We start from the raw sequence: 14,254 nt of genomic DNA on the forward strand, positions 1-14,254 counted from the left end.
ACTGACACTGATCACTTACACGGGAAACGGGTGCCAAGATGTCGATCACTGATGAAGACCTCCAGTTTATGGCGGACGGTTTGTGGCAAGATGCACTTCTGCCTGACATAACCGACATCTACGGAATTGACATGGGCACGGCCGGTGAGGCGATTGAGACACCTGGGGACAGGTTGCTGAACCCGCCCGAGACCGGCAGAGGCAATGACAGAGCGAAATCGTCTTCAAGCAAGAAAGTATCGCCTGCCACAAAACCCGTCAAGACCTCAAAGAGCAAGGTCAAGCAATCTAAAGATGAGGGAGCGCCTCCAATGCCCGACCTCTACCTCTCCTCGCCCGTCGAAGTCCGGCCCAAAAAGGGCGGCAAGATGAGCAAGTCCATGAAGGGTGCATCGCAGAACGAGTCTCAGAGAGGTAGGCCACACGGTCCAGCCAAGCCACACAAACCAGTGAGTTCTAGATACAATCGCGACAAATGTGAGTCAAGGACGATATTTCTAACCCAGCCCGTCCAGAACGCCATGTTTCCGGAACTGGAGACCGACAATGGCGACCCCTACGAACTGCCAATCTCGCCCAAGTCAAACTACAGACCTCAGGATACTGTTGGAATTGAGAAAAGAACAAGCAACAAAAGCACATCACCAGTGGCCGTACCCAAGCCATCCAGCCCTGTCGGAGGACTGATCCCTTCGGCCAAGCAGCCTGTCAAGAATCAGAAGCGAGTTGCAAAGCGGTCGTTTCTCGACCCTCCCTCCACGCCGCTGCAATCAGACACCAAAGTGGCCACAACCCAGATGCCGCTGCCTAATCCTACTACAAAAGATACAAACCCTGTTGTCCCAGCCACCAAGTCGGTGCGGAAGCCCAAGGCTACCAAGAGGCCGGCACCTGCAAAGAAGGCAGCAAAGCCCAGAGAGACCAAGAAGAAGACAGTTGCCCGTCCTCCTCCCGTCAAAGAAAAGAAGGTGGGGCACGCAGAAGACAAGTACCACATTCAAGATGGCACTGTCTCCGCAGAGAACAAGAATACGGAGAATGAGAACATCACTAAGAAGCTTCGGCCGCGTAGTGAGCGTGCGCCTATTATGATTAGCTCAGACTCGGCGAGCAGCTACGAGAAAGATGGCTACGAGTCGGATGTCGCCTTTGTCCCTGATACCGGCATGACATCCATCACAACTCCTGTTGCACAGATGGATCCCCCTGATTCAGTTGCGAAACTACTGTCCAAGCCGGTGACGGACAGGTCTGTGGCAGCATCCTCGGGACGGCCAAAGCACGACGAAGTCTCCGCTGATGCCAACCACAAGAATGCCAGCACTCGCAAGTCTGTCAAGGTCAAGAAGGAGATGATGAATGATGGCGAGGAATCTGTCATTCGTGGCAGGCAGCTTTCTCGCAGTGTGCAGTCTCTGGAAATGCAAAATTCGCACCAAAAGCGCCAGAGATCACCTTCCGCCGCACCAGATCATCGCGCAGCACCAAAGAAACAGAGAGCGGAGCCGGTTCGCACCGAATCCCGGGTGCGCAACGTGCTCCAGCAAATGGCTGTGCCTAAAGATCCCTTTGTCGAAGAGATGGACGAGAATGAGCCAAATCGGACGCGCTTTACGGCCAAATTGCTTCAAAGCGCCGCTCCGCCTGTGCAACCAGCTCAGCCTTCAACGCAGACAGCACCGCGCTACGATAAGCAGCACCACGTTGCACAGCACAAGTCGCACCATGTTGCACCCATGCCTCAGGTGCCGCCGAGCTCTCAACCTGATGGCCCTTGCCAGGCAAAGTCCAAGCCTGTCGATTCGGATGGCATCGCGCGTGAGATGATGAAGCTTCTCGCTGCCGGGGCGAACGACAGCCCTGGCCGGGCGCAAACTGCCAGGGACATTTGGCTGGAGGAGATGGACCCATACAAAGAGACAGGCCAAATCATGGGCTATGTTTGCAAGGTGAGTTCTGAATATTCTTTATTATTAATGTTTTTAAGATATAAAGTCTCTGCCGTTCGTCGTCCACCGCTAACTAGGTAGACCATCCTTCGCTTCCTCAAGTCCAAAGAAGCGGCCATCGAAGATGTGGCCGAAGAGTATCAGCAGCGCGGAGCAGCCGTCCTCGCCCGCATGGGTGCCCTACACGGACGTGAGCGCTGTGCCCTCATCCATACCTTTGAACAGAGCCGGCAGAGGTCGCTTGCTGTTTTTGAAGCCGCACAGCGCGACGTGCACATACTAGCGGCTCGGCTCGAGCGACTGAATCTGGCCCCCGTGATCCAGGACGTGCTGGCTGATAATGCCGGCTCCCGGCTGCGCTTGTTGCAGGCCGAGATGGTGTAATATGATGTGTGTGTGGGTGTTGCATGTTTTTGCCGTTTCCTGCCTTTGTCATTTCAATTACTAACAGTGTGTTTAGCATCATGTCAGCATCATTTCTGCTACTTGTACAGCTTGCGTCTCAGTATAAGTTTTTTAGCCACTACTTTGTTCGTTCACTTCCTCTCACAGCCTTGCTTGAGTTTGCTTCGCTGCTTCACACATTTCTGTCATTGCCTATTCCATTTGCCGTCTGTTTCGATGTTGTATTTTGTCGCGTGCCTTGTTTTCTGCATGTTTCCATTGCCCGATCTGGACCAGCGTCATCGTGTGCTTATCGTCTTTTATTCGTTTACTATTCGTCACCACACATGCAGGCGGGGTGATTTAGGCAAACTGTGCGGTACCTACTGGAAGGTTACAGGCTGAGATGATGGAGTTGATGATAGGTGGCGCACTGGGCAACGGTGACCAGAAGGAAGTGAGAGATGTCGAGAAAAAGAAGAGCAAAGAAGAGGAGGCTGAAAAGACGAAAACTGGCGAAGGGCGGGAACTCGCCGGTACAATAGGTGGGCTCGTTGGGGTATTCCCTAACTGATAGATTTAATGGAGAAGCGAGCTAGGTTCTAGACTTTGTCATCGTCGTAGATCTTTCGTTCCCTGTATGAATATGGCGAAGGCACAATTGTGCCACAGTGGATGTGACGGCATTTTGGGCGCAGCTCCAGAGGCCAACAGTGCTTGGCGGCGACGATCCGAATGGGGAGAGTCCGGCTCCACTAACTGCTGAGCGCCCACGCTACTGCTCCATTACGTAGGATATGTGCCAGCAGGTCGAAATACAGCCTCTCTCCACAGAACCCAACGCCAACCATGTCCGTCCTATGCTGTCATTTTTCTTATCGTCAATCGGTACGTTCCGTCCATCTAATTGGCTGTCTATATTCTCATGAACTTTATATTCAACCGCAACACGCAGGTTGTACTGGCATCGAAGACAAGATATTCTCGTCTTTTCTTTATGTATACCAGATATACCTATGTAGAGGGATAGTAAAAGTGTTTTGACCTTTCTGCTTGTTCCTTCTGCTGGTTCTATGCGTTCGTGCCTCTTCCCTCCACTGTTTTTGTATGCCATTTTATCGAATTGGCCTCGTCGTGACAAATTTTAAAGTTCACACTCGTCCTAGCCAGCGGCGTCGTTATTAAGAGATACGTACCGAATATGAAGGTCTATATAAGGCGAGCACCTTCTCTCTTTTCTCACGAAAGAATCTCTCTCATCGCCAACCCAACCGAACGTTGCTCTGCCAAAGCTTACGCATTGCCTAGACTTCACATTCATACTGTCTCTGCATCTTCGCATCGATTAAGGTTCTCTCAGTCGCTTTTCACGCGGCATTCCAACAACTCCACCAAAACGCATCTCCGCACGTTTTGCCTTTCTGCTTTTCTTGGTAGAGAGCAAAAGCTCCATCGCTTGCCCGTCTTCAATTCGTTGTGACAATCAGCCTTTGCATCGACAAAAAAACAAAAAAAACCTACCACACATCGATATCGACAACATTAACGACATCACAAGCCACAAACGGTCCATCGCTTCGGCAAGCCACACACTAGCGACGTGTTACAAGTTACTTGTTGAAACGGTCACCTGCTGCGCTAAGACGCCCCAAACCGCCACTACCATCTCACCTGCGGCGTCGTTTTGGTGCCCAGAACATCCCACAGCGTCAGACTAGGAAACGAATCAGTGGCCTGCCCTCTCTTCTGCCTGGTCAGCCAGCCCCTCTTCTGTCCAAACACCCGCCCTCTTTCTGCGCCTTTTCGCATCCTGCTTTTCAGGCTACGCCCTTTCCCGCTAGTTCCTCTCTGCGCTTCGTCTCTTTTCGCCGCCTTTTCTTCCTTTTCGGTCTCTCCGCCCTCTGTCGTCATCTTCGTTCCTTGGTCTGTTCCTTTTTTTGTTCTCCAGAAATTAAACGAGACCAACAAAAAACCACGACGACGCACACGACCCGGCCCGAAAGCGAACATAAGGCAGTGATCAAGCGAATCGAACCACAAAAAAAAAGACAGACGAGAGAACTTTGCGACTTCAGCGAAAAGCGAACTGCCCGAAACGACAAAAAGGCCCTGGACGTGTCAAAGCGATTATCTCAGAATAGTCTAACAAGCGACAATTTGACATCAACGACACCAGCGACAATCCTGCCGACCAAAGATCCCCTCCATTCAGACGACGAGCAGACAACGGACAGACTCTTTGCCGTGTCTTGACTCTCTCTCCTCTCTCCTCTGTCTTCCGTTTTTCTGTCTGTGGCCTGCGTTCCCGCAAGACAATGCCCTTTCGGCAACGCTTTGCACGCCATTTAGGAGACTCTGTAAGTTGACAGTGACCGATCAGACCGTCGATTTCAAAATCAGACTGGTTGGGTTTTCTTTTGTCTGTTGTCTTTTGCCTCTGCTTTTTGGGGGGATTTTCTTTTGCGATTTCGCACGTATCACTTCCCTGCACTTTCACCTGTTCGCGCTCTGCATTGTCGAACGGCGACAATCTCGACACGATGGAGCCTACCATGTACGGCCAAAGGCAGGATGACGCCTTGAGGGCCGCCCACGTTGCCGCCGAGGAGGACCTCCACGAGGACGACTCGGTGCACGTGATAATTGATCTGACCGGGTCGGATTCTGGCTCGGACTCGGACAACGAGAACGGCAAGAACGGCAAGAACGGCATGAACGGCAAGAACGGCAAGAACGACCACGGCGGCCATGACGACGCAGGTGCAAAGGAAGCAGACGACGAGAGGGGCGTGCCCGAAATTGGCAGGGACGACCTTGCGTCCACGGCGCCTGGCGTCAACTTTGATACCTACTTTGACTGGACTGCACCTGCCTCAGACGCTCCGTCCCCTCGCAGACCGTCCACCCAGTCGTCTTCGTCGTCTGCCTCTGCCATCCTCTTCGACTCGATCGAGCGCTTCTACGAGTCGCCTGCGTCGGCCGTCAGCACTCCCCCGCACTCTTGTCGCAAGCGGAGCCGGGACGAGTTCTGCTATTCAGATGGAGACGAGAACGTGTTCGCCGCAGAAGATGAGGTCGATGCCATGGCCAAGGTCAAAGAGACCGTCATAGATGAGGATGCCAGTCGCAAATCGGATCGCGACCACGGCCACGACGTCATTGTCATTGATGACGACGAGGCCGAGGGCGACGCTGGCATCACTCAGGACGCAAGCAAGAACACGATACACACGTCCGAGGTCTATGACGGGGTCTTTGATGACGCCTTTTTGGACACAATGTCGCTTGATGACCTGTCGGCGCTCGTCCATCAGAGCAACAAGGCTGCCGAGGCTGCTCATGCCGCCAGCATCGGCACGTCGGCCTCCACTCCTCCCTCGGCGACCGTCCTCACACAGAACATCGCTCTTGACCCTCCTGTGCGATACAACCTCACCTACACCCGCGCGCTCGTCAAGCGGTTGGAATGTCTGGAGGCGATCGAGGTGTCCGTCAGCCATGTGATGGACGCCAAGGGGTTCCCGCTCCTCGTTACCAGCCAGGACGAGCCCATGTGCATGACGCCTGTCAAGCAACCCTCCCTTTCCGTCACGTCACCTATGCTCCCCCCGCCCAGGGCCTTGCGCCTGCATCCCCATGCTCTGGATGGCGCCGTTAGTGACGGCGACCACCTGCTTGTGCATCGGCGCGAGTGGGATGCCGACCGCGGCGACTACAAAGGCAGGCCTCGTCATAGTCATCGGCGCACCTGGATTTCTGCGCTGGACTGCTACGACTGCAGTGCGCCCAAGTCCAAACCGGTGACAGGCTTGCCGCGGGGTCCCGTCTCGTGCCAGTGGACGAGACGGCTGAGCAGCGAGGAGGAAAGGCTCTTGGAGTCGTTTGGGACCCGTGCCACGCGCGGTGCGCAGATGCAGTATTCGGATTTCGTATTGAGCAACGGCGCCGCGTACACAGACCAGACCATGCCCGATGGACGCCCACTAACGCTCGAGCAACAGATGGCCAAGCCCTACTTGTCGTACCATGGCATCACCCTGACCCACGACGACGTGCACGTCCTGCGCAACGACTGGCTGACCGACAACAACATCAGCTTCTGGGAGGAGTACTTGGAGAACGAGGTCCTGCCGCGGTACCCGCAGGCTCGCATCTCGCTCCTGCGTCCGGCCTTTGGTCTGATCCTGATGACGACCAAGATTGAAGCTGCGCGTGAAGCCCTGCCCAAGTTCAAGGACATCACCCACATCTTCTTTCCCATCTCCGACGCCGCCCTCGGCGACCACATGGGCTCGCGGCGCTCCGATGCGGGCTCCCACTGGAGCCTCCTGCTGATTTCCATTGTCGACGGCGTCGCCTTCCACTACGACTCCATGAGCTCCAGCAACCTGCGCGTCGCCCGCAACGTCACGGCCCGCATGGCCGTCCTGCTCGGCCGCCCCCTGCGCTTCCGCGACATTGACGACACCCCGCAGCAGGCCAACGGCAACGACTGCGGCGTCTTTGTCTGCGTCCTCATGCGCTTTCTGCTCGTCAAGCGCCTCCTCAACGCCCACGCCCGCGAAAAGGTCTCCATGAGCCTCGGCGGCAAGATGATTGATGCCCAGGGCGGCCGGCAAGAGATGCTCCGCATCATTGAGAACCTGCGGCACGAGGCCGTGCGGCGCCGGAGTGCGTCGCCGCTCAAGAAGAACAAGGAGGTGCCGCGGATTGAGTAGACTGGAGACAGGGCTGCGCATCCCTCTCCCCATCTCTCTCTCTTGACGCATCCACGCATCCACGCATCATCTCCTACTTCCGACCTTCCGACTTTCCCTGCATCCAGAGCGTGACTGGCATACTGGCGTATTGGCGCAAATGGGATACTGACGATCAAGACGAGACAAAGATACACGGCAGCCAATGTTCCTTTTTGTTTATATCCGATGTTGTTCTGTTTTCTTTTCTGCGTTTCTTTGTATTTCAATTCTTTTGGTGTTTTCAGTTTTGGTCCTCCTTTCATCGGACGTTTTCTCGTGGTATTTTGGATTCTTTGCGAGGTGTTGGCGGATAGGCGTTTTTTTGTTCTTTAATGTCATGCTTTACAACAACTTCTGACAGGCAACAAAAGTATAAATGGTTTATCATCTCTGTGATTTGAGTGACCGTACGACATGCCAACAGGCCTATAGTGTTTTTCTTTGTGAACACCCGATGTTAACATTTAAAATGATATTCGATCTGATATTAGAATTTCTACGTATCTCTTTATTTTTGACAAATGAAATAATTATTCGACGAATTGTATTTTGTTTTCTAAAATTTAATGAAATATTTACTACAGTATAAACAGTATTAACGACAACCAAAACCGTAAAGTCGAGCCACAAATTTGCACAAATATTTGAGTTATGGCGTTTGTAGATCAATGCGTTTGTATTGTATCATAAAACACGTCAAAAGCGATAATTCTGTCCAAAAGTCTTTTAAACCCCCAACGCCTTATGCCTTCCAAATGAACCTAAAAGTAACGCAAACTCGCCCACCAAACGCATCCCTCCTCTATCCCTGTTTGGCAAACGCCGGGTTCTGCTCCATGGTCATGGTGATGTAATTGCGCAGCAGGGCAAAGCGGTTGGCCGTCGATTGTCTTGCAGTCGGTGGCGCGTCGGTGGTTGGGCCACGTTCGGCTTCGGCATCCTCGTCCTTGCCCTTGTCCTTGTCCTTTTCCTTGTCCTCGACATCCATCGCAGCACCGTCCGTCGACTGTACCACATCCTCCTTGACGGCCGTCAGCTGCGCCAGGTTCTGCCCGAAGCGCGCAATCTCGGCCTGCACGACCTTTGCCTTGCGCTTCAGCGACCCGGGCCGTGTCTTGAGGCTCTGCTGCCGCCGGCGCCTCTTGATTCCGTCCCACTCTTCGCCGTCGTCGGCGTACTCGGCGTTCTCGGCAGCTGCGTCTGTCTTACTGGGGATCTCCGGGAGCGAGTCCGCCAGCGACTCCAGCGTGGCCACGAGCTTCTTGGACGGGCGCCGGCGCTTGAGCGGTTTCGTCGTCGGCCCGGCCTTGTCGAGGACGCGCGCGCGGAAGGTGGCCTTGCGGATGAGCTGCTTGTCGCGCTTGGAGTGCAAGAAGGCGTCGGTGACGGTGTTGTCGTCGCGATGGACCTTGCGGGGGAGAGTCGGGTCGGCGATGCGGGCGAGGGCCTTGGCCCGGTGGCTCATTTTGGGTGCGACGGGGGCCTGATGGTCAGTACTCTGTGGAAATAAGGAGACAATTGAAACTCTGCCGTAGAACATACCATGATGGGTGGTTACGATCCAAGACCGGTGTGTTGTCAAGTAAAGTTGCAGGTCGCAGCTCAGGGCATTTTTTGGTTATCACACAACTTTTTGGGGGTCGAGCGATAGCGATAAGATAGAGGTAAAAGAGGCAGAGAGAGTTGCTACGCTGCCTATATAAGCTAATCCGGAACGGTTTTCTTCCACAACCGAACAGTAAGGTGGGATGCCAGAGTGGTCTAATGGGTATGATTAGAAATCATATGGCTTCGGTCGCGTGAGTTCAAATCTCACTCCCATCGTTCATTTTTGGTATTTTTATCAACTTTTTTTTTTTTTTTTTTTTTTTGGTAGGACCTCGCCACGCTCGTAGCGGCAAGCTCCGAGAAGCTCTGCATTTTATACAAGCCCCTCTCTTGTAAAGAGAATCAACACATGAAAATGTACCATTCAGCTGTTTCATAGGATTTTGATAAATTGTTTTTTGTACAATTTTACATTTTTATTTCGATACGCTTTTTCATTATTTTCACGGACTGCCCTTCCCCAACACATGTCAGCCGACTTACGACGTCGCATTGCATCGGCCGAAGCCGAGTTGCAGTCGCTCCGCGAACAACTCGTGCAGGTCGAACAGGAGGAGCGTCTCCAACAGCACCAGCATGCGCCACCAAGCTGGCCCTGGCCACTCCAGTCCGACGAATACGAGCGCTATGCGCGCCAATTGATCTTGCCCGGCGTCGGCGTCGACGGCCAGCTGCGGCTCAAGAAGGCGTCTGTGCTGATTGTCGGCGCGGGCGGCCTGGGCTGTCCTGCGGCTCTGTACCTGGCCGGCGCCGGTGTGGGCCATTTGGTGCTGGTGGACGGCGACACGGTCGAGGCGTCGAACCTGCACCGGCAGATTGGGCACACGTCGGCGACCGTCGGGGCGTACAAGGTGGACAGTCTGGCGGCGGCGATGCGCGCGCGGAACGGAAGCGTGCGGTATACGGTGCACCGCGAGCACTTGACGGTGGACAACGTGGGTAGGCTTGTAGGCGGCGGGGAAGCCGAGGAAAGTGAGCGCAGCGAGGACACAAAAATCGACCTGGTGCTGGACTGCACCGACCATCCGGCCATTCGGTATCTCATCTCGGACGCCTGCGTGCGTGCTGGCATTCCGCTCGTGTCGGCAGCGGCTCTCCGCACAGACGGACAGCTGGCGGTCCTCAACCACCCCGTGGGCGCGGGGCCCTGCTACCGGTGTGTGTTTCCACGGCCGCCGCCGGCGGCCAGCCAGACGTCGTGTGCCGAGGGCGGCGTGCTGGGCCCTGTGGTGGGCGTGATGGGCGTGCTGCAAGCGCTGGAGGCGATCCGCGTGCTCGTGTCTGGGTCGGCACCCGTCACGGTCACGACGGCCAAGACGGTGCCGCCGGCTCCGACGCTCACGCTCTTCTCGGCGGGCGGTGCCGGCGGTGGACTGGTGCCGCCGTCGTTTCGGACGGTGCGGCTCAAGGGCCGGCGCGCAGACTGTTTTGCCTGCTCGGACGAAGCACCGTTGAAGACGATGGCGTCGCTGGGCGATGCGTGGCCCGACTACGTGCAGTTCTGCGGCGGCAGCACGGCTGTGACGCAGCACATTCTGCAGCCCGAGGAGCGCGTCTCGGTGTCGGCCTTCCGGCAGGTGCACGCGGACGGCGCGACCACGGGCGACGGGCGCGACGAGACGGCGACGAAGCAGCGGCACTGGCTGCTGGACGTGCGCGAAAAGGAGTTTTACAACATGGGCACCATCCCCGGGGCAATCAACGTCCCGTTCTCGCAGACGCAGACAGGGACGACAGGCGAGGGCCTGCCGTCGTGGCTCCCCGACGGCATGGCCGAGGATACAGCGCCCATCTACCTGGTATGCCGCGTGGGCAATGACTCGCAGGTGGTGACGCGGCAGCTCAAGACGCTGGGCCTGGATCGAGGCGGCGCACGGTTTGTTGGCGACGTGGCCGGCGGCATACTTGCGTGGAAACGCCAAGTCGACTCGACGATGCCGTTTGTGTGACGTATTTTTTTTTTTTGTGGTTACGGGTACGTTGAGGTTTCATATTCCAGAGCACACATTCTGTCGTACAATAAAGTAAGACGTTCATGCAAGAGTTGGATTTGTTTATATTTTTGCGCGCAAATAGTAGTAACATGGACAGCAAAGCAGCTTGTCCCCTCCTCCTCTTTTAATTTCGTCCACCACATCTCCCTCCCCCCTCATACAAACGTTGTCCGCTTCTTGTTAAAGGCCCGCTGGTCCTTGAGCCACTGCCGGTAGCCGGCCACGCTCGAAATCTTCTCGCCGTAGAAATCGGGCACCGGATTGCCGGCCGACGACGCCGTCGGGTCCACGCGGTTGCGCTTGATGCGTGCAAAGAACTGCGTCTCCTTGAGCGTCATCTGCGCCTTGTACGGCCGCTTCCACGCGTAAAACACGACGTTGCCCACGCTCGGCCCGGCCAGCCAGCCCAGCGTCGCAAACCCAAACGTCATCAGGCCCAGCGTCAGGAACGGGTCCAGCGGGATCGTGCTCAGGATGGGCTCGGCCACGCCGGAGCCCAGGAACAGGCCGCCCGCCAGGCCGCCCGCCAGGCCGCCGGCCACGCTAAAGGCCAGCTGGATGCGCCGGCGGGTCTTGCGCAGCGCAAAGAAGGTGTTCCAGTCGAGCGGCGGCAGGTCCTTTGGAGACGCATGGGCATCGGCGGCGGCCGCAGCGATGCGAGCAGCAGCCTGAGCATCGGCGGCCGCATCCCGGTTGCGCGTGGCACCCGTCGCTGGTGGCGGGCGGTGCATTGCTGCAGACGACGAGAAGGAGGCGGAGGACGAGGAGGAGAAGGAGGACGACGACGAAGGAGTGTTGAGTGCCGGTCGCCGGACAGCGGCAGACGGAGGAGAGGCGAGCTTGCGCTTCAGCGGCAGGGCAACGCGAGCCGAGGACACGATCGTGCGGCTCTGCAGCGCAATGGTCGGCGGCCGCCGCACAAGGAACGCCGCCGAGGTCTTGGCCGACGTGTTGGCCGACGTGCTGGCCGAAGCTGTAGCGGCCACGGCAGGTCTGTGCAGGCTGCTGCCCGTCCGCGAGGCCGCAGCCAGGCCCGGGCGAAGCAGCGTCGGGGCTGTCGTGGTGAGCATGGTGGAGATGCGGTTGTCGTGCACAGGGATTGTCGCTGTTGTTGGCGTTGTCGTCGATGATGTCGCTTGCCTCTGGGTGGCTCGAGTGGGTCAGATACAGAATATGGAGTAATAGTAATAGCGAGTACGAAATGCAGTTTACAGAGACCGCAACGAGAAGGCGGAAATTTGTTAAAGCGGCTCTTGTGCAGGAGAAGCCCGAAAGAAGGTGCAAGCTTGCTAGCGCGAAGCGGGGTCTTGCCTGCCAGCGACGTAATACGGGCCAACATCGAGTGGCACGTGATCTTGTGTAGATGGAGTGTGAGCTGTGCTCTTTGGCTGTACCTTTATCAACATGGCAACGAAATAAATAAACATAACAATAGAGTAGCCCATGAGGAAAGGCCTCAGCTATTGAACCGCAATACCTCTGTAGTGTTCGCAGCGATGAAGGGCTGCGGTAGCTCCGCCTGGTAAAAGAGCCCAGCACCTTACGGCAGGTCTCCACTTTATTTTGTCGTGACTGCCGCGTCTCACCTTAGCTTCAGTGAACGCCGTCTGTTGACCCAACTGTTCATTTTGCTGGCCCTCGCACTCGCCAGTCTTGCCAGCGCGAGTCGACGCCCAACCGCGTGCACAGCACAACGGCCATGTCTGAATCCATGGCAGCGCGTCCTTGACCGTCTTTGACTGTCCTTGACAGCCCATCCCTGCTCAACACGATGCCACGGCCACGGCGCGTCGAGCCGCTGCCGCCCTCATCGACCACGCCGACTTCCTTCTGCTCGACGCCCGCCTCGTCTTCACAGAGACACCGCCGTCCTGAACTGCGTGTCCTCCTCTATGACAAGCCGCGCTACCGCGTCCAAGCACAGTCACCACGGCCGCTGCCCACGCCCATCTCCCTCGTCCCGCCACGCAACGACGACTATGGCGCTTTTATAGTCGACAAGGTCGTCACGCCGCTCGACTGGGGTGGACCACCGGCGGTTGGTACGGCTGCCGATTTGGGGATCCGTCCGGGAGGGGATGACGACGACGACGACGTCGACGATGACGACGGGTACAACACGGACGAGGAAGAGGCCCGGGAGGACGAGCGGTACCGCCAAGACCCACGGCGGCAGCACGTGAAGCGGGTGCTCAACTACGTCGTGGGCTGGCCGGACGAGCCGTATGCGCGGCAGCTGGTGCCGTGCACGCAGATCCTCGACTATGTGTCGCCGCGGGTCGTCGAGGACTGGGAGTATGCGCTGACGGAGCGGCAGCGGGCGGCGCGCGAAGCACGGCGGGCCGAAAAGGCGGCCAAGAAGAAGGGGACACAGGGGACACAGGCGACACAGGGGACACTCACCAAGACAATGCACGAGGAAGACGGCGCCACCGCCGTCCTTCCACACAAACGGAGACCGGGCCGGCCACCACAGACCGCTGCCGCTACAGCAGCAAGGGTGGCAGCCGCAGCGGCGCGGAAAGCCGCAGCCCAGGGCCTGCCGTCGACGCCAGCCAAGATGGCCAGTTTGCAGATCCAGCTCGACTCGATGCCCGCGTCGACACCCATGGGCGTGGGTGTCTCTATTGGCGGGCCATCGCCGAAGCTGTTCTCCTCGCCTGGGTCTGCCGAGAAGCAACACGCCGGGCCGTCACTCAAGCGCCCATTCCAAAAGTTTGTCGAGCAACAGAAGGCCGACGAAAGCGAAAGCCGGGGCGCGAGTCTGGGCGTGGAAACGGCCACTACCACTACGACGAATACAAGTGCCAACAGCGACGAAGGTAACGGGGACGAGAACGACGACGAGAATGACGACGATGAACTCCACGGCCCGGCCACCAATCAGCCACATGCTATGGTCATGCTCCCGTCCCTGCGGGAGACGCCGCCCGTCCAGCACGAACCTTTACCCCAACGACCACTCCCTCGGCCGTCTACGTACATTCCGCCGCCGGACGCGCCACTCTACACCCCACCCATGAACCGACTGCAATCCAAAGGACCATCCATGGCCACGCCCATCCCACTGCCACCAACAGCCCAAGCACAGCCCTCCCTGAAGCGAAAACGCAGCGAGGAGACGCCCATACCACCGCCGACGATCCCTGCAGCACCCCACCCCGCCAAGGACGCCATCGCTGTACTGCCTCTACCCGGCCCTGCCCCTGCGCCCAGAGACGAAGACGGCGGAGAAGACGACGAGGCAGACGACCTCTACGAAGTCGACCGCCTCGAAGGCGACTGTCTCACTGCCGTCGACGAGGACGGCCGTGCCGTCGTGGACGAGCCCGTGGACTGGGACGACCCGCTGCATCAGCCGCCGCCCGGCAGCCGCGTTGTGCGTCTCTTCCTCGTCCGCTGGAAGGGCGACTGGCCACCGGACCAGAACCCCTCCTGGGAACCCGCCGAGAACCTGCCGCCGCGCATGGTGCGCCAGTACCTCAAGCACGCCGCCCATAAACAGGCCCGCCGCGGCAGCAAGGGCGCCAGCAAGCAACGTGCTGCGCGTCATTCTATGGCATGACATGACGCAGTCTAC

General features: G+C 57.3%; 5 protein-coding genes and 1 non-coding gene across 6 annotated transcripts; 5 read left to right on the forward strand and 1 right to left on the reverse strand.

Moving 5' to 3' along the window:
* Nucleotides 1-38: 38 nt before the first annotated feature.
* Nucleotides 39-2,333, forward strand: SPBR_00274 (uncharacterized protein; the record flags this gene model as incomplete). The annotated part of the gene is made up of 3 exons (XM_040758593.1): nt 39-449; nt 516-1,949; nt 2,031-2,333. 3 exons carry the CDS (start codon nt 39-41, stop codon nt 2,331-2,333), a joined length of 2,148 nt encoding a protein of 715 aa, XP_040618949.1.
* A 2,540-nt stretch (nt 2,334-4,873) lies between these two features.
* On the forward strand, nt 4,874-7,051 carry SPBR_00300 (uncharacterized protein; the record flags this gene model as incomplete). Its single annotated transcript, XM_040758619.1, has 1 exon — nt 4,874-7,051. One exon carries the CDS (start codon nt 4,874-4,876, stop codon nt 7,049-7,051), a length of 2,178 nt encoding a protein of 725 aa, XP_040618950.1.
* Nucleotides 7,052-7,874: 823 nt separating this feature from the next.
* Nucleotides 7,875-8,537, reverse strand: SPBR_01012 (uncharacterized protein; the record flags this gene model as incomplete). Its single annotated transcript, XM_040759331.1, has 1 exon — nt 7,875-8,537. One exon carries the CDS (start codon nt 8,535-8,537, stop codon nt 7,875-7,877), a length of 663 nt encoding a protein of 220 aa, XP_040618951.1.
* Nucleotides 8,538-8,814: 277 nt separating this feature from the next.
* On the forward strand, nt 8,815-8,896 carry SPBR_09524. The gene has a single exon. It is a non-coding gene; the product is annotated as a tRNA-Ser (tRNA).
* Nucleotides 8,897-9,147: 251 nt separating this feature from the next.
* On the forward strand, nt 9,148-11,856 carry SPBR_00191 (molybdenum cofactor biosynthetic protein; the record flags this gene model as incomplete). Its single annotated transcript, XM_040758511.1, has 3 exons — nt 9,148-10,623; nt 11,076-11,399; nt 11,425-11,856. The coding sequence occupies 3 exons, from the start codon at nt 9,148-9,150 to the stop codon at nt 11,854-11,856; spliced, it is 2,232 nt and encodes a 743-aa protein (XP_040618952.1).
* Nucleotides 11,857-12,445: 589 nt separating this feature from the next.
* SPBR_00424 (uncharacterized protein) lies at nt 12,446-14,239 on the forward strand (the record flags this gene model as incomplete). Its single annotated transcript, XM_040758743.1, has 1 exon — nt 12,446-14,239. One exon carries the CDS (start codon nt 12,446-12,448, stop codon nt 14,237-14,239), a length of 1,794 nt encoding a protein of 597 aa, XP_040618953.1.
* Nucleotides 14,240-14,254: the final 15 nt, after the last annotated feature.

Source organism: Sporothrix brasiliensis (assembly GCF_000820605.1).
Source record: "Sporothrix brasiliensis 5110 chromosome Unknown Cont19, whole genome shotgun sequence".
In the NCBI taxonomy this organism is placed as follows: domain Eukaryota; kingdom Fungi; phylum Ascomycota; class Sordariomycetes; order Ophiostomatales; family Ophiostomataceae; genus Sporothrix; species Sporothrix brasiliensis.